The sequence below is a fragment of the Chelonoidis abingdonii genome, chromosome 1, assembly GCF_003597395.2.
Source record: "Chelonoidis abingdonii isolate Lonesome George chromosome 1, CheloAbing_2.0, whole genome shotgun sequence".
NCBI classification, from domain to species: domain Eukaryota; kingdom Metazoa; phylum Chordata; order Testudines; family Testudinidae; genus Chelonoidis; species Chelonoidis abingdonii.
In genome coordinates this window covers 352,976,368-352,996,377 of record NC_133769.1, presented here as the reverse complement: position 1 = coordinate 352,996,377, position 20,010 = coordinate 352,976,368, and the positions used below count along the sequence as shown (strand labels likewise).

Sequence of the window (20,010 nt, the reverse complement as noted above, 5' to 3'; positions counted from 1 at the left end):
CCTTTACATCCACACAGAAAGAAAAAATAAAACTAAATACCATAGGTTTTGCAATGAGCATTTAGGGAAAAACCTATAGCTTTTTAAAAATGTTGAGATAGCAGCTTACTTGCTTAAAAAAGAAAAAAAGCTAGTTAAGTTTGACATATCAGCAAATACTGTTAGAGAGAGTCTCCTGGCAGTTTCTTGCCAAAAGTCTGTCCTTTCAATCAGTCCCATAGCAGGTCCCTGACCAATACGTGATCCACATTGAGATGGTACAAGTAGTACTGCACAAGGCTTTTGTTAGTTTCAGAATATAGTTTTGCTTTCCATGATCACTGTACAATTAACAGAAGTGGGCTACACAGGTTAGCATTTGAGAAGTTGTGGAATAAGCTTTTATGATTAAACTACATGAAAAGGAAAAGCAGCAGCTATCCAGTACTCTCCATAAGTGATAAATAATTTGTTATTCATTCATCTTTTAATGCTACGAACCAACTGAAGAAAACTAATTACAGTAGCTAACAAATGTCAATTTTAGCAGCAGCCTTCAATACTTCTCTTAGGTATCTGCTCCACAGACCATCATAATTATCACCACTGTTTAACTTAAATTATTGGAGAAGAATTGCTGTTGCAAAGCTGCCCTTTCAATTGACAGACTATGCTCTACCTTTGGTTACTTTGGTTCCCAGTCTAGAGGGTTTGTTGGTTCCTCAGCTGTACAAGTGGCAGGCAAGAGCCACCTTTCTTTTCAACTGGAGACCTCTAAAGCAGTAGTCCCCAAACTCCCGCCCCCCATCTACCCTTCCCCCCTGGAGCTGGGCCACAGACGGGATAAGGGGACTGAGGCCAAAGCTGCGGGTAGAAACAGGAGCGAAGCTAGGTGGTACTCCCTCTCTGCCCCTCCATAGGGGCTGGCCAGGCCCCAGTCACACACACACCCAACGTTCCTCTCCACCCCATCATTTGGGGACCTCTGCTCTACAGCTTTCCGTGCTCCTGTCACCTCTGAAGTGGATTACTGCACTCTGTGGGTGTCTCACAAAGAGTATATTTCACTTTCACTCTAATGATCATGCCAATTCATTTCCAGCTATAAATGGAATAGGTAGAGATGCTTATATAAAAATAAAATAAAATAAAATTAGACAAGCCCCAAAACCTATAAAGTCCTCTGCAGGTCAGGTCCTGGCCACCTCCGAGCCCACCTCTCTCCAGGCTTTACCATGACAGTTGAAATTATCTGGGATTCTCAACCTAACTGTGTCTAATTTTTTGAATGTCTCAAACAGGATGTTCTCGATGAAAGCAAATCTATCCTGGGAATTGCTTCACCATTTGTCCAGAAGTCTCAGCATGGTAGCTTCATATTGCTTCCCCAATGAGTATTCCAAACTCGTGGTCTAGTTCCAAGTCTGCTCACAGTCATGCTAGCAGCACCAAAGTAACAAGAAACTGCTCTCAATTAAGCCACCTCCTCCTATCTGTTACACTCAATGGAAAAATCCAGTGGCTGCTACCCCGCTATTTGTGGCTGCCAAGACCTTAGCACCTCAGTTTGGCCCATTATCCTAACTGGAGAATGGAAGATCCCTGAGTCACTTCTGGAAATCAAGCCAGACTGCATACATCCAAGGCAGCTTTCAGTCTCCACCTGTCCTATGGTGTGTGTTTACATGAACATGTGTGAGACTGTGAAACCCCTGGCCTGTCTCCTCAGAGTCGAAGTTGCCAAAGATGGCTGTCCTAGTGCTTCCAGGAACATCTGAATGCACAAAGCCATGACATGTCAAGCTACTGCAGATGTGAATTTCCAGGCCAGTCTGAGTAAGTGTTGGCAGACCATTGCAATTTGATGACAATGGTATGTTTTCAGGGCTTGAAAGCCCCCTTGCATTGAATGGCAGAAATATTTATGTGAAATGCTGAAAAAGGAAACACACAAGTCACAAGTTATACTCAGTCCTAAGTAATACACAAAAAGTCAAGTTACTGACTCCATCTCAGAGAACATCTTCTTACCTTTGATTGGATTTCACTTCCCCTTCTTCTGTCTCTTCCCTGATACCAGATAGCTCTGCTGGGACAGAAACTTCCTTATTGACATTGTTCACCCAATTGTTCTTTGTTTTATCTGATTTGTTCTGACTCCGCTCAGCTAAAATAGGAAACAAGACCAAAGTTATCTCCCATTATGTTCATGCAGGTTTCCACTGCAGGTAAATACAGGCAAGCAGTTCCAATAGGTTTCATACTTATTTCACAAACACACTGTGCTAGGATTACAGGTCAGGGTACATTGAGACATCTAGAGTAAATAAGCGTGTGGAGTTCTCATTTTACCATCCCTAATTGCAATATCCACTGCACCAAGAGTCCTAAATGTTAAAGCAATCCAATTTGTAAAATATCCTGCAACCAATGAATTAGCAGTGGTGTTCTTGTATTTCTTACAGCAGCTAAATGCCCATTGAATGTAATGTCAGTACAATGAGGAATTTTAACCCCACAATATTTGGTGGTCAAATGAAAAGGAGAGTTCTTTGAAACATGGGTTCTCAATGAATGTGTGTCAAGATGGCAGGACCACTTTGTCCCCTTCCTATATTGCTAAATTGAAGGGGGTCCAGGAACCCCAGCTAATTGGTGTGTTTGGGAGGGGTGGGGAAGGAGGTTGTCCCTGGATGGAAACTACAGAGAATCACTGCAATAGAAGAAATATAAACTAGTATGTGAAAACTTGAATGGTGATCATACACTTGAGTTTGGTTGGGCTTTTTTTTCTTCTCTCTTTCTTTCTTTTGAGGGAGGAGAAATCCGACTTTGCTGAAGTCACAAAACATTTCATGAACTTTTAGGAACATATTTATATGGCCTTCTTTTGCCTTCTAGACTTCCACAGTGCTTCTGAAAACAAGATTAATTCTCAGTATGCAGAAATAGAAGTGCCACATTCAGGTGTACATTTTCACAGAGCATTGCCGTGAGGGAAATTGTTTAATCACTTATGAGTCATTGGAGCTAAACAATTCCGTGTAGTTTACAAGCCAGATTTAAGTCAGTTTTGAATGTCCTAATACGTAATCTTGCCTGTTCAAGTAATTGCATGCTTGAAAATAAATGATTGCTCCTTCAAGTTGCATAGTACCTGACACATAACTCTGTTAGACAGAGAAACTCTTTACCTAGAGCTTAAACCCACAATCTGAAATGTTCTGGACTATCAGTTCATCAGTTCTAAATTAGGAAGAACAAATTGAGCTTTCTTCTTGCCCATTTCTGGTCCCCTGTATTTCCCCTTGTTTTAGCCCTTCTTTTGTTCACACAGACAGACAAGAGTACTTTTTCAAAGTGATCAGGCTACCACTAACCAAACATGATCTCCATATTTGATTCTACACTTGCACTAAGGATAGGCGAATCTAATAAAGGCAGGATAATTCACAAACATTCACACATGTTCAAAAACAGGGATGAGTTTTAGTTATATAAGCCTTACAGTTTGCTACTTTGAAGCCATGGAACTGACATAGGTAAATTTTCTAGCACAGCAAATGACTTTATGTAAGCACACAGTCTAATCAAATAGAATCCAAGCTAAGAATAAGAGTCACAAGTTCCATCAAACGCTGACAACAGAAGTACCTTATTTTTACAGGCTCTCTCAGAAAGATGCACTAAACTCAATTAATTACAGAAATAACGATCTTCCAATGCTCAGAGCTGTTTGCATAATAAAAACTACATGAGAAAAGATATTAAGTTTAGAGAAAAGAATATACCCTTATGCATGCATTAGTAATGAATAAAGTTTTTTAGGACTTACACTGCGTGATCAGATGAATATAAGCTACTTTACTAACACCTTAATTAACAGCATAGTACTTCCTTTTGCCACAGGGATGTTACCCCATGAATAGATGCTTCAAATGGAATTCAGTACCAGATTGCTCATCTCTGATCACCTACCACAAATAAAAAGCACCATACTTCAGGGGTCTCAAGTTGAGCACCCAAAAGCTGAGGGATCCCAAATCAGAGGTCGTCTGAGTCCTTATGATATGCTCAGGGTCACACAAGGAGCCATCAGCAGAGTTGGGAACAGAACCCCGGTGAAAGGGTCCAATTCTGTAAGCACAAGACAATACTTCCCATCCACCTTTGTAGTTAGTGTTAACAGGATGTATTGAAAGAAGAATGTACTTCACACAATAAACAGCAAACATACCTCTTCTACCCCAATTCTTGTTCAGGAGGATATTGCATTATTTTTGTACAGCACCTTCAAAGATGCACCTTCTTAGGTGCACTAACTAAGAGGATCGTCACTATACAGGATCCCTGAAATAAACTTACCTGTTGTTGTGGGTTTTCTTCTTATCGATGCTCTAATGATATCTGCTCCGTGTATTTTATCTCTGTGCCTCTTTGACTTTGCTTCATAAAACCACTGCCCACTCATATTCTTTAGCTGATTGTCATTCTTAATTTTTTCTGGTAAATGCCTGCAAAGAGGGAAAAGATTGCACTTATCTGTGTGAATAAAATAAAGTCAGCCACAGTAGCAATGGATAGGAAATACTAGGTCAGATAAGAATGACCAAACCTTTGGTGATTGAGGCTGAAGGGGAGCGGGAAGGAAGGAAGGGGCCTCTGGCTCCCATCAGTACTGAAGTATTTATAATAGATGGGAAAATATACAGCAGTGGTATTAAAAAGTTAACAGTCAGTTTTCCTGCTGCTTCATTCTTCTTCCTACTCCTATTAGATTAGGCAGAATGTCTGCTTTAAAAATGCAGTTGTCATAGGTTCACTCATGAAATCCTTGTTCAGTCTCTCCTCAAGCAGAAGAGTTGAATTAGCCTATTCCGTGTTGACCACGGCTGCAATGCCATTGTACACTCCTATTACAATTAATGACAGGAAAGTAACTGGTCAGAGAATACAAAGATGGGGCACTGTATAAATGAAAAGGCCAAGCACCTAACCTTCACTATTATATATACACTTCTCACTGCACCCACTACTGAAATGCCATCATCTTTCTAATAGTGGGCAGCAGCTAGGCCAACTGACATTTAGCACAGTGCTCAGGAGCAAAAGAGAAGAAATGTCTTGGACAGGGCACTGAGGCCATCTCTCTATTCATGAGAAGAGCGTCACAAAAACTCTTATGTACGTATAAAGCAGATGAGGGTAAAGCCTTGTCCACAAGACTTTTAACCTATAAATTCTGGTTCTCTATCTTGGAAAGTTTAAAGGACTGTATTGACCCTGCTGGGGTTCAGTTTGAGGAATTTGTTGCATCACTCAACATTAGATTTAAGGAAAAGCAGCAGCAAGGAACAAACAAACAAAAAAAAAAAGTGTCTTTGTTCTTTTGAACAAAACAAGCTTGCACATCTTTATGCTGTCCTTTCCTGTCAGCTATATCATCATAGCCCTGTTCTCTGCAATTATCAAATATTATACTATGTCTCGATAACTCCAGAAGAATTTCATCTGAAAGAGCCTTTCTAGTAGTCTCCTGCACATTCAGAAATGACAGGAAGTGCTCTTCAATATTGACTTCTGTCTCTTGGATCTTAACATACCTCAGAATGAGACACATTTGTTCCTTGTGGCTGATATCAGATATGATGTCCAAAATAATTGATTAATATTTCATCTTATGATGTTAATAATTGCACCTATTACCTTTTGAGATAACTTCAAAATAATATTTTGTATTGCTGGGCTTAAGTAGTTGTGTCTTTCTTCTTTAGTGAAGGTCCATCTTACATGTTCCCATCATAACAGGCTCAAATTTAGCCATTAACTCAACTTGGCCTAAGTAGTTTCCATTTCCACACTTAAGTTTTTCCATTTGTCCACAAAACACTAGGTTCCCTTCAGCTGAATGAAGAACAATGGCCGCAATTCTTTCAAATATACTTGGCAAGTGTTGTCTCTCAATTTTATGCAATGATTGTCAAGTCTGGTTAATTACAGATTAAGTTTTCAGTCACAGTTTCAGTTCTCTCCAGTTCACCATATTTCCAAAGGCTTTTCTCATGAGTTTCACGAATTTTGTGGCTATATCGCTATTCCCATAAGCCACCACCAATCATCATAATACAACAACAAGAGGACATTCAACTAAATTGAAAGGCAATATAACATATACTTAATTGAAAGGCAACTTTTTACACTCCCCCTAAGTTAAGGGCTGTGAGGCCTTTGCCCTCTCTGATCTAGTGGTCTTGACAGGGCACTTGGAGCACTGCAGTCCATATCATACATCATAAAATTCCTTATTAAGTTTGTTAGTCTCTACAATCAAAGAGCATTCATACGCATTGTGCACCTAATTTTAAATAGCAGCACAACAAGTAACAAGTAACTGCAACTGTAAAGCAGAAAGGCAAAAGCTCACCCCAGCAACAATCTCTGTTGCTTCGAGTTGGGTCAGAGTGTTTCTCGACCAGTCATGGCTATGGAATACACCATCTCTGTAGGAAACACAGTGTATGTGCCTAAGGAGTTCAACCACCGTGTGTCTTCTCTTCTGTTTACGTTATATCTGCAGTAGCACTTTGAACATACAAAAGGACCATATAATTCCAAGCATTCCATAACTGCACTACATTTGGTCTCCTCTACATCAGTTAAAATAGCCTTGAAACTACAGACTGGATCTGAGGCCCCCTGAAGCTGCAGGGTTCGCAGGATGGCTTGCTACAGCACTGCCTCCAATATGAGAGTTGTGACATGGATTTCATAGCCTTTAAAGCCAGCAGGGTCCATTAGGTCTTTCATCCACTTACTCCTGTACTGAGTCCAATAACTTGTGTTTGACTAATGACTAAAGCACAATTTTCAGAAGGGCATCCAGTCTTGGTGAGAAGACTTAAAGAAATGGAGACTCCACCACTTTCCTTGATAGTTTGTTCCAATGTTGATAACCCTCTCTATTAAAGATTTGGGCCTTATTTCTAATTTGAATTTGTCTGGCTTTAACCCCCAATCATTGGTTCTAGTCACAGCTTCCAGACATTGATGCTTCATGATAGTAGGGCAACATGGGGAAGTTTGCCCTGACACTGCCTGTGCTATGGCTGCTCTGTGGCTCACTGGATTTCCACCTCAGGGGCTGTCAGTCTGGCCCGTTATAAAAGTACTAAATTCACACCCAAATGAGTCTGTTTTAGACCCGCTGTGCTTTATCTGCCAGCTACGATGTGATACCCCCTTGCATGCATGAGACCAGTCACAAAGGAACACAGCTACGTCAGTTAGGGTGAATGAGAATCCAAGTTTATTAATTTAAGGTTGTTTTTTTTAATTCGCATTTGTGTATGCATCTGTCACATCAATTGGAGGCATTTTAAGTTCTGTATAACAGCCTGCTTAACAATAGGATTCCTAGCAGGGTCACCCTGTTTCTATGAATTGGGCTTTATGAAACAAAGCGCGCTACTGTGAGCGCTTCCGGATATCTGCTTTCTTCTCCCTACAGGCATATAACTCAGTATTAATGTGAGTTACTCATGTACATGCTAGGACATCAACATGGGGACCAATACCAAGGAGAGTTAGTGGAGACACATTTGGGCGAGTTAACACAAGGCTGAACTAGACTCAAGCAGCTTGGGATCTAATCACACTCTGCCTACTCCACCCTGTGACACATCCTTTAGTGAGTGATTTCACAGAACAGGCAATAAAAGAAAGAAACCACCATTCCATTCTACAAGTGTGCCTTCTAGCCAAATCAAGTCCATATAGCCATCATATGCAGAACTAGGATAACCCCTCCTACAGCCAAGGCCTAAGATAACCAATGGCAGTTTTAGGATGTTGATGAGATTAACACAAGACGCTCCTAGTCTAATCAGGGAATACAAGTACAAGCAACTAGGATCGTGGTGTGGCGGGTTGGATCACAGAAAGCTCTTTGGGGTTGCCAACTGATGTGCCAAGACTAATTTTGCCCCCGCTTTCCCTGCCAGTTTGGGACTCCAGCACCCTGTCTTGCTGAGCCAGACATGCCAGTCTCCTCCAACACAGACCCATGGTCTGAACCACATGCCCCGAACCACGTGCCCCAAAGCTGAAGACTTAACTGAAAGCAACTTAAGAAGTGTTCCTGTCTTTAACACTCAGATGCCCAACTTCCAATGTATCAGAGGGGTAGCCATGTTAGTCTGGATCTGTAAAAGCAGCAAAGAATCCTGTGGCACCTTATAGACTAACAGATGTTTATACCTGCCCCTGGAAATTTCCACTACATGCATCTGATGAAGTGGGTATTCACCCACGAAAGCTCATGCTCCAAAATGTCTGTTAGTCTATAAGGTGCCACAGGATTCTTTGCTGCTTTTACAACTTCCAGTGGGGTCCAAACCCCAAATAAATCTGTTTTACCCCGTATAAAGCTTATGCAGGGTAAACTCATAAATTGCTCGCCCTCTAACACAACGATAGAGAGATATGTACAGTATTAATACATACCCTGGCTTAATTAATAAGCAAAAATTGATTTTATTAAATACAGAAAGTAGGATTTAAGTGGTTCCAAGTAATAGACAGAATAAAGTGAACTACCAAGCAAAATAAAATAGCACACTCAAGTCTATGTCTAAGAAAACTGAATGCAGATAAAAACCTCACTCAGTAAGCTTCCTTTTACAGACTAGTCTCCTTCTAGTCTGGGTCCAACAATCACTCACATCCCCTGTATTTACTGTCCTTTGTTCCAGTTTCTTTCAGGTATCCCTGGGGATGTAGAGGCTCTCTTGAGCCAGCTGAAGACACAATGGAGGAGTCTCCCAACAGCTTAAATAGACTCTCTCTTGTGGGTGGAGACTTTCTCCTCTCTTCTATGCAAAGTCCAGCTCCAAGATGGAGTCACATGGGCAAGTCACATGTCCATGTGTGACTCAGTTTTTACAGGCAGCAGCCATTGCTTACCTGCTACCTTGAACGTCCTCATGTAGACGACTTATGTGGACTGGAACCTTCCAAGATCCATGGACCTTTAAGTGCTTCTTGACTGGGCACTTAATTTGCACATTCCTTTCTCAAGAAGCTGACCATGTACACTGGAACCTTCTTTGTGTTTTATCAAATTTGCAGTGAAAGCGTTCTTAAAAACGAACAACATGCTGGGTCATCATCCAAGACTGCTATAAAATTGAATATATGGCAGAATGGGGGTAAAACAGAGCAGGAGACATACAATTCTTGCCCAAAGAATTCAGTCACAGATTTAATTAACGCTTTTTTTTAACGAGCGTCATCAGCATGGAAGCACGTCCTCTGAATTTGAGTGCAGTTAGGTAACAAAAATTAAAAAAAATAAAAATCTATATTTGTAAGTTCTGCTTTCACGATAAAGAGATTGCACTAAGGTACTTGCATGAGGTGAATTGAAAAATACTATTTCTTTTATCATTTTTACTGTGTAAATATTTATAATAAAAATAATGTAGAGCACTGTATATTTTGTATTCTGAGTTGTAATTTAAATCAATATAGTTGAAAATGTAGAAAAACATCCAAAATATTTAATAGACTTCAATTGGTATTCTTTTGTTTAAAGTGCAATTAATAATGATTAATTTTCTTTTAATCACGAATAATTTTTTTGACTTAATCATGTGAGTTAACGGCAAGTAATCGACAGTCCTAATTACGATACAATCAATTATTACACAATCACGTATAGGTTTTTCTATAGGACTCCTCTCTCATTCAGTATACTTGATGGACTGTGCTAAACCAATGAGTAGCTACAGTAGAACTTCAGAGTTACAAACACCAGAGTTACAAATTGACTGGTCAACCACACACCTCATTTGGAACTGGAAGTATGCAATCAGGCAGCAACAGAGACACCAACCACCCCCCACCCCACCCCACCCTCCCAAAAAAGGGCAAATATAATACTGTGTTATACAAACTACTAAAACTACAAAAAGGAACATTTAAAAAAAGATTTGACAAGATAAAGAAATTGTTTCTGCGCTTATTTCATTTAAATTAAGTTGGTTAAAATAAGCATTTTTCTTCTGCATAGTAAAGTTTAAAAACTGTGTTAAATCACGGTTCAGTTGTAAACTTTTTAAAGAACAACCATAATATTTTGTTCAGAGTTACAAATATTGCAGAGCCAGGAACAACCTCCATTCCCAAGGTGTTTGGAATTGTGAGGTTCTACTGTATTTAATTTTAGCCTCATTGTTCAATGTATAGTCTGAGGCCTCATTTACTGGGCAGTATTTAAATTCTGAAGACAGAATTATTAATTTCCTCATAGGCTTTTCTATGGCACTCATCACTACAGTATCTGAGTGCTTCAAAACAAATTTAATTTTCACAGATGCTCTTTCCATGGCTGTGTTCCTGGGCAAACCCCACCCTGAACACTCCAATCCCTTGTAATAAGGTTTTCATTCCAAATACCTACTTTTCATTCCCCCCGCAGAGGCATGCATCATACAAAACTACCCCAGGATTAGATCTGATGTTTCTAAAGCATAGATAGAGAAACAAGTGTGCCCTGTGATATGAGGGGGATGGTATTATCCCCATTTTACAGATGGGGAATGGAGGCTGAGAGATTAAGTATCCACTAACTTTGGGTGCCCAATTTGAGACACCTAGAACCAGGTTTTTACAGAATAAATAGCAATACATAGGAGTACTTCATATGTTCAAATCACAGACCCCATGGACTCAGTTGCTGCTGTGAGTGCTCAGTACCAGGATCTCAAGTTGGGCACCCACAAAATGAGACACACCCAGTTTGTGGCCACGTGTGAACACTGTGATTTGTCATTCAAAGGTATCTCTGCCTGTTGTACAGCATGTGATGTATCCCTTAAACACTGCCATCCATACCCCAGATGTGACTGCATTTCAGCTGTACTGTATTACTTCAAGAGCTTAGCGATCTGTTGGGATGGAAGTTGCCATATGCACATTAATTTCTAGCCCATTGCAATGTACAACTGGCTGTTAATTTAATGCAGTACATACAGTGCAGTTTAGTCTTTCACTAGGCAGCAGGGTGGATAAAAATTATTTTAAAAAATTAAAAATCAGATATTTTTATTTTAATTGGATTTTTGATAGTTTTTTCCTTAAAAAGCATTTTATCTAAAGATAGTTTTAATTAAGATACATTATAGCACAAAGATATCTCATCATGGAATAGGGATTGTAAATTCTAATTCTACAGTATGAGACAATGTATTCATGGAATGTTTATGAAAAAGTTTTGTAAATGAGTTCCAATAGTTCATGGATTAGGGACCCAATTTTACAGATTGCTGTACAGATTGTTTAGGTTAATCTGTCTATCTCCCCAATGGGACTCAGTGCTCAGTCTAGAAGATACCATCAGAGATGCTTAGTTTTGCAGTTCTCAAACTGTGGATTTGTGTGTCCAGAGATAACATGCTTGTTAACAGCAAAAAATGTTTTAAAATAAATAATATATAGAGGTGAGAAATAACAGACTTCAACCCTATTGTCCCTCTGCAAATTTGTGTACACGGAGTCAATCCCTTACCTCTCTCTAAAAGTGCAAAGTTTCAAAAAGTTCAATGAACAGAAGATTGTTGGGGACAAAACAGATGTAGACAAGGAGAAGTCTGGAGATAAATGTGACAAGGGAGGGACATGCAGCAGAAACAAAAGTGAAACTGTTTGAGCAACATATTCCAGAAGTCTTGAGATCTTTCTGAGTGTAGCCTTCAATGATTTGAGATCTACCATACAGGGCTGGCTCCAGGTAACAGCTGAGCAGCTCGTGCTTTGGGCAGCAGATTCTACGGGGTGGCATTCCGCCCAAACCTAGGGCGGCACAGCTGCCTTTTTTTTTGTTCGCGGTTTCGGCCGCCCCGTAGGGGGCAGAGGCACAGAGGACACGACTGCCCTGCAGCAAACTCGGCAGGGCGGCCTGCGTCCTTCTCTCCCCACCGACTGGAGCGTAGTGGAGCCCTCCAGGCAGGCGGCGTGGCGGTCGAGGCCACATGTCGAGCGCCTCGCTGAAGTGCTGGCCGCCTTCCTTCTCTGTCTCCCCCCCGCTCCCTCCTCTTCCCCCCTACTAGACCAGGTGCGCACTCTGCAGCACAGGGAGTCCCCCTGCTCCCTGACTGCGGTCGCCCTGTAGGGTTTTTTGTTTTGTTTTCCCCTGCTTTGCCGGCTGCGCCTTTGTTCCCTCCTCCCCCACCCCCTTTGCCGCTCCAGCCGTGCCGTGTGCCCCCCCCGCTTTGCCGCTCCAGCTGCGCTGTTTTTTTCCCCTGCTTTGCTGCCCTAGTGGCCCCGCCCTGTTTTTTTTTTTGCTTGGGGCGGCAAAAAAGCCAGAGCCGGCCCTGCTACCATACCATTCTCTCACTAGAAGGGAAAACCTATAATGGCAGCAGTCCGTAAAGGAGACCCAGTTTGGAAATATTTTAATGAAGTTCCTCTACCTGTGGGTTAGACAGGCATGCAAACAGTGCAACAAAGAAATACAAGGCCCGGTTGTCCAAATGAAACATCATCATGAGAACTGTTCCTTCTCAGAAGGAAGCTGCGCTGAAGATGATGAAAGGAACATGTCTGAACATGCAGGATCTTCAGGTTGGTAAACTTTTTTATTTCGTATTTCTTTCTTAAGGACTGCCTATCTCCCTTCTTGACTATTCTCAGGTTTGAGCAAAAAATAATTGTTACTCTCTGGCAGTGCTTCTCAAAGTTGGGCCGCCGCTTGTTCAGGGAAAGCCCCTGGCAGTCCGGGCCAGTTTGTTTACCTGCCGCATCCGCAGATTCAGCCAATCACAGCTCCCACTGGCTGCGGTTCACTGCTCCAGGCCAATGGGGGCTGCGGGAAGAGCGGCCAGCACATCCCTCGGCCGTGTCGCTTCCCACAGCCCCCATTGGCTGAAACTGCGGACGCGGCAGGTAAACAAACAGGCCCGGACTGCCAGGGGCTTTCCCTGAACAAACGACAGCCCGACTCTGAGAAGCATTGCTCTATGGTACTATCATTTTAGATGCAGTTGTGATAAAAAATAAATAGCTGAAATAGGCAGATCTTCCTTTTACAATTTCACCTTTAAAGTAGTACTGAGTCTTAGTGAATGTAATAGTAATAATTATTAAATAATTGCATTGACTTATTTTGGTCAGGAGAATCCATCCTCAACATATAGGATTCTGAAGACCATCCATCTTCAAGATTACCATCATTTTCTATAGTTTCAGAGTTATCGGCCAACGATAGTGTTTCAGTCACATTATGTATGTCACATAGCAACCTGTAGCAAAAAGGGGGAAAAAGAATCTCCATCATCCAGAAACAACCACAGATAAGTTTGTGATAAGAACCGGCAAATTACAAAAAGAGGTAATTGATGAAAAAATTGCCCAGTTTGTTTATGCAACAAACTCTCCTTTCTGTATGATTAAGAACCCACACTTCATTAACATGGTTCAGTCATTAAGACCAGGATACAGTCCACCAACAGAGCAGATGTCGCAGGCAAATTGCTGGATAAAGTGTATGAAAGAGAAATTGAGCAGTGTGCAAAAGGTATACAGGGTAAAATTGTTAACCTGAGTCTTGATGGGTGGAACAATGTCAACAACGATCCAGTAGTATGTGCTTGTGTGACAACAGAAGAAGGGAATGTCTTCCTTACAGAAACAATTGATATATCAGGAAATACACACAGCAGAATACTTACAAGTATCATCAGTAAAAGCTATAACAAACTGTGAAAAAAAAATTCAAATGTCTAGTATGCATCTTGGTCACAGACAGTGCTGCAAATGTATCCAAGATGAGAAGAAATTATTTAGAAGGAAGAGTGAAGAGCGTCCCAAGCTGCTAATATACAGTTGCAGCTGCTCTGAAAAAAGTGGGAGGAATCAAGCTAACTCGCCCACAAGACATGCAATGGAACTCAGTAGTGGACTGTTCTGAGCACTATATCAAGACCTGGCCTAATCTGATGACAGTTTGTGAGCAAAATTGTGAAAAAATAGATGGCACTGTCACAGCCAAAGTTCTCAACATTGGGCTTAAAAGAAATGTTCAATGCATGCTGAGTACCCTGACGCCTATTTCTGCAGCCTTGAACAAAATTCAAGGAGATAGCTGTTTTATTGCTGACACTATTGAAATTTGGAAGGAATTGAGTGAGATCTTAAAAAGAGAAATATCCAATACAGTTAAATTACAAGTATTAAAAATAACGAATGAGACAAGTACCATCTCCAGCTCATTTTCTTGCAAATATTCCTAATACTCTGTACCAGGGTCAAACCTTAACTGCTGAAGAAGAGGAATTGGCTACGACATGGACATCCAGCAATCATCCCTCCATAATGCCAACTATAATAAACTTCAGAGGTAAGGGTGAACCATTCAAGAAACATATGTTTGCTGATGTTTTTAAAAAAAAAAAAAAAAGTCACATGAACTGATGGAAGTCACTTAAGCACTTGGATTCAGAGACTGTTGAAGTAATAATCTCACTTTTAACAACAGCAGCTTCTTCTGCCAGTGTAAAAAGAATATTTTCTTCCTTTGGACTAATTCATTCCAAATTGAGAAATCGTTTGGAACCTGAAAAAGCAGGAAAGCTTGTTTTTCTTTTCCAGATTATGAACAAACAGGAAAATGAAGGTGAAGATGACTGAGTTAACTGCAGAAACCAATATTTTACGTGTCTCATGTTGACTTGGCTGACATAGTCTACTTAATTTTTATTTTTTTTAATATTTAACTATTTTCGTTAACAATTTTAACAGAAACAAACCTGATTTTAAAAAACTTTAAATGTTAAACTACATTCAAAAATCCATATGCTTGTCTTGTTAAAATATTATGCTTGCTGTTGAAGAAAAAAAATCCAGAATACAACACGCTGTTGTTTTAGTTAACTAAAACAATTTAAAATGTCCGTCTGGTGATGTTCTCCTCCTAACACAGCATGGCAAGAAAATCCTCCAAATATTGATTAACCTGTTGAATTGGAGATTTTTATGAATCATTGGGAGGCGAACTATCTGCTTCAATTACCTCTGGTAAATGAAATAACCAAACAATCATTCATTTTCTGATATAGCTGTATAACTAATCTGAAAAGTTTTTAAAATAAATCACTTTAAAAACGTATAGTGTTTACTTTCTAAAAATGAAATCTACATCTATCTCTGAGTTGTGAAGAATATGCATTAAGCTTATAACAACCAACAAGAATGCACTTTTATGCAGAAATCCATGATTAAATCAAATCTTCCTGACTAGTAATTTAATTTAAATCATGATTTAAAATCGACTTGATTTAAAACAAATCCACCCTGCTAGTCAGCACTCCACATACACTCTTCCCGCCAACCCTGAAATTTCAGTACAAAGAATCTAACCTGTTGGAGCAATGAAATGAAAAGTCAGTCACCGGAAGACTGGGATAAAAGACCCAATCCTACAAGGTTCTGAGCATGATTAACTTGCACTGAAAGTTATGGGAGAGTTGAGATTGTGAGGTACTTGACAGAATCAGGCACACAGTTGGGGTTGTGTTTTTGTGTTTTGTTTTTTTAAATCCTTATGTTATAAGAGTCCTTAGGGTTACATCACACCAAGGTAAATATTAAGGGACTTGGCCCTGGCACACTGTGCAATGGATAGTGGTTGCAGACCGAGCTGCTGTCACATCATAATTTCCATATCATTAGCCTCCCTCTCCATTTACCGAAGGAGTAAACAAATGAGAGCAGAAGCCATGACAACATTGTCTGAGATTCCAAAAGCTTCTGCTGGGGAGGACGGGCACATAGCCACTCAGGGTATCCAAACGTGAAAGCAGTCACATTTTGCTGCTCCAGACACTATGGTGACAGCGGTCAGTCACTCTACCACAGGTGACCTCATCAAATCACAGTCTAGAACTTAGGATATCAGCATATTTTTGTATGTTACGATCTACTGGAAGATCCCTACACTGTATTTATGCTGAACCACAAAATAGTAAGGAGCAGTTAGGGATCGCGCTGCAGCCAAACCAGGGCTCTGTGCTTAACCCACCTTACTGTCAGTCAGGGCAGCTCACACTGTGTGGCAACTACCCTGGCCCTGTGAAGATCCCTTTCCCTATCCCTATCCCAGAACAGGGAACAGCAGAGACCGATTTCAAATTTTACTCCAAACTGTGTTTCTTATGGGGGAAGGGTTAATTTTGTTAGCTTCCTCTTTCCCCTCCCTCCAGTAATAAATAGTATATTTAGAGAAGTAGTGTCGAGCCTTTCGACAGTTCTCTGCTAGGACCTCTCACTGAACTCACAACTCCATGCTCCTGCCCCACTCCCAACCATGGTGGCATGAATGTGCCTGTGCCCCAGACCCATATGGGGCAATGGAGGAAAGAGGGGGGACACCTTGCACACACAGACAAGGTGGGAGGGGTGAAAACTTTCTCCCACATGGAGTCTGAGGTTTGGGAAGTGGAAAGACCTTCACCTTCCCTTTTGGTTCTGAAGGGGAGACAATGCCCTCTTCCCTCCCCACACATATCTTGCTTCAGAAAGGGGAGCGGGGGGAAAGCACACACTCCATTCCCAACTCTTTAGTGGGTTTCCAGCCAGCAGAGGAATAGCTGCAGCAGTGGCTCTAGTGTCTGCAGTGCCACTGTGCTGGCTGCGGGGTAGGGGGGTGTCACTCTATAATCTTACCCAAAGGTGCAGGAGTATAGGCAGATAGTTCATGCGCACTGAACTCATGGGAGGTGGGAAGGAATGTTGGGGTAAGCATGGGCCAGCCTGCTTGTCACCACCTTAATATTCTCTCTGGGCATCTTCACAGCTCCGGGCCAGCCACAGTGGGTGCTGCTAGCAGAGATCAACTGTGCAAGCAGGATTCAGTGTAATTTTACAGCTATTTCCTTTTAAAGGGAGTTAACAGCTCTGAGAAGTGTTTGTGACACTATCAATCAATGAGCATGCTGAGAACACACAATATGCAGATCGTGGATAGATTAGATCGCTATTGTAGTTCTTTCAACACTAAGGGCTTGGCTACACTCAAAACTCCAAAGCGCTGCCGTGGGAGCGCTCCCCTGGCAGCGCTTTGAAGTGCGAGTGTGGTCGCGGCGCCAGCGCTGGGAGAGAGCTCTCCCAGCGCTGTAGGTACTCCACCTCCCCGTGGGGATTAGCTTGCAGCACTGGGAGCCGCACTCCCAGTGCTGGGGCACTGTTTACACTGGTGCTTTGCAGTGCTGTAACTTGCTGCGCTCAGGGGTGTGTTTTTTCACACCCCTGAGCAAGAAAGTTGCAGTGCTGTAAAGCGCCAGTGTAGCCAAGGCCTAAGATTTTCTCTCTAGCAGCATAAAGATCATGTGAAGTATAAGGAATTATTAGTACAAGACTGCCATTATATACCCACAATCACCCCTCAGCTCCTTGTCAAGATGTAATGTTTACATGACATTCTTCACCTCAACTCTTCAGGAACATCTAAATCTGTGACATTTACACAGCCATGAAGTCAGACTTAGTTGAAGACCAAGACCAGGCAGCTATTTACAAAAAGAGGAATTTAAATTTGTCATGGTTCATGATCGGGGTAGACAACTCGAGGCATATGCTTCCAGTTTCCTCAGCCTGCCTTCTGAGAAACTGTTTTCTAATGAGGATATAAACCATATCTGCAATGAAACAGGCCAACTGATACTATTGGATACATCATCATATAGCCATGCTCATGAAAGCGCACCATCTTGAACAGGGCAAAAGCAAATGCATCAAAACTCATATGATACGTTCAGACCACTAGAAACAGCAGTGTGTTGTATTTGGTGTTCCAGTGATTGCTGGAACCATTTCCCCAGATGCTTCTTTCATGGCTGGGCGCCTGGGCAAAATCCTCCCTGAACACATTCAACCTCTTGTGATTTGGTTTTCTTTCCAAATTCGCCCCTTTCCCCCCTCTCCCCCCCAGAGAGATGCATCATGCAAAACGACCCCAGGATTTGATTAGTGCTGATGTATCTACAGCACAGACAAACATCTCCATCCTAACTTACTACATGCAAAAGCAACATCCATTTCTGAGGCAACAGGCAAAATTATGTAGTTAATACTGTTTAAGTTTCCCCTTCAGGTACTTCTAAGAACTGGACCTTTAAGAACAGCTTGTTAGGATGGGGATTTGTCCTGCTTTGAGCAGGGAGTTGGACTAGATGACCTCCTGAGGTCCATTCCAACCCTGGTATTCTATGATGTTAGGAATGTATTCTGTAATGGCTTTCAAATTCAGCCCTTCTACAAAAGTTTCTCATCCCAGATCCTTATTTCATTAAAATTATTGATTTCCTATCTCTACGCTGTTTTTGCTACATACAGACACAGCTGTACAACCCAAAGCTCAGCCGAGTAACTGAGGCAGCAGACCAGCAGTTATGGCATCACTATTCTCCTGAAGAAAGGGAACCAGCTTATACATCAAGGCAGCAGGCCGCCATCTCACCCCCTATTTGAGATGCACATGCTCAGAATGCTTCGCAAGAAAGACCTCGGTAGAAGAGCACCATCCCCTGGTGTCATTACAGAGTGTTTAAATAAAATATGGGTATCTGAGGAACATCAACTAAAGGAAAAAGCTGGGATCCTGGAGATACCAGCTGCATTTAAAAGCAATTAAAGAGCAAAATTCAAATCCCACCTCAGAAAAGAGTTACAAATGCGTGTTTATAAAACATTCCAATTTTTCAGATTTTTGATTGCCTGTGCCATTTTTCTGGGAATCATTATCATAGCACCTGAACTGACTTGGATAGTCAATACAGTTAGTACACAAGCAACTCTTCTATCGCAAAGGAAGCTAAGGGCTGATCTACACTGTGGATTTCAGTAACAGATGTACTTACCTATCCAGGTAGCAGTCCAAAGCCACTATAAAGCTTTTGTTTGCACTAGCACAGCTTACTCCTGCTTGAAACCAGGCTAAGCTGTATCCATGAAAGTTGTGGCCGAAAGCAACACTGCCTGTCTACACTAGGGGCTTGTGCTGGTGCAACTACAGCCACAGGATCCCCCACAAATGTAGAAAAGGAAAGAAACAACCTTTTGCTTATCCCTCCTTGCAAGCAGGTAGCTGCCTCCTGCACTAGCCAAAGATTCTATGTGGGCTGGGATCGTTTTAATCTCTTACCTGACCCTCTCGTCTTCCTTTCTCTTGAGTTCTGCATCCCGTTGGAGCACCTTCATTATTGCCTCTTGTTCTTCCTCCGTTAGGAAGCTTAGGTCAATCATCTTGTTAACAGATTTAAAAGAAGCCTTTAGAATCCTAGAAGTCCTGGTGGGGGCTGGCCAGCAGTCAATGTGAAGGGTGCAAAAAAAAGGGATTCACAAAACACTCCAACCGTTGGGACTGGGCTACAGTCAATGGGATAAAAAGCCCTTAACTTTGTTCTCTTGTAGGAGAAATGGCACGTGCTTCTCTGGGCAAGAGGCTCTCACAACAGAGTGCTGCATTCCTGATTATTCAGATCACATGCATGTTGCGGAGGTGCCAGTCTCTCAGCTCTGCTTCATAACACAACAGTTCATTGACCAGGCATATACTGTTAATCCAAGGTGGAGCAGCTGTAGTCAGACATCACCTACAAAAGAGACAAGGAAGAATAAGCTCTAGCATTAAGAAGCTGGGGAGCAGAATTTTTTTAAGTAGCTCATCTCAAGCAGGGCTGGCTTTAGGAAGTGTAGGGCCCAATTTGAACAGTTTCGATGAGGCCCCGGCAGGGATGACTTAAAAAACAAAACAAAACAAACAAAACACGTGGGGCTTGTACTCACCGGGCAGTGCTCTGAGTCTTTGGCGGCACTTTGGCAGCAGGTCCTTCACTCACTCTAGGTCTTTGGTGGCACTGAAGGACCCACTGCCAAAGTGCCGCCAAAGACCCGGAGCGAGTGAAGTACTCGCCGTCAAAGTGCTGCCAAAGACCCGGGGCGTCGCCAGGTGAGTAAAAATTAAAAAGGTGCGTCTAG

At 41.7% G+C, this 20,010-nt stretch overlaps 1 protein-coding gene and 1 long non-coding RNA gene across 5 annotated transcripts in view; one reads left to right on the top strand and one right to left on the bottom strand.

The window, feature by feature from the left end:
• SYTL2 (synaptotagmin like 2) overlaps positions 1 to 19,361 on the bottom strand; it is a 57,490-nt gene extending 38,129 nt beyond the window's left edge. For all 4 annotated transcript variants that reach the window (XM_032779025.2, XM_075061754.1, XM_075061755.1 and 1 more), the window contains exons 1-3: positions 19,175 to 19,361; positions 4,345 to 4,493; positions 2,011 to 2,146 (exon numbers count right to left, since the gene is read on the bottom strand). In XM_032779025.2, the coding sequence (XP_032634916.1) occupies positions 2,011 to 2,146; positions 4,345 to 4,493; positions 19,175 to 19,275 (386 nt within the window). In that variant the 5' untranslated portion in view covers positions 19,276 to 19,361. The remainder of the gene's footprint in view (positions 1 to 2,010; positions 2,147 to 4,344; positions 4,494 to 19,174) is intronic.
• On the top strand, positions 11,354 to 18,627 carry LOC142046126 (uncharacterized). Its single transcript, XR_012655061.1, has 3 exons — positions 11,354 to 11,767; positions 12,461 to 12,600; positions 18,367 to 18,627. It is a non-coding gene; the product is annotated as an uncharacterized LOC142046126 (long non-coding RNA).
• Positions 19,362 to 20,010: the final 649 nt, after the last annotated feature.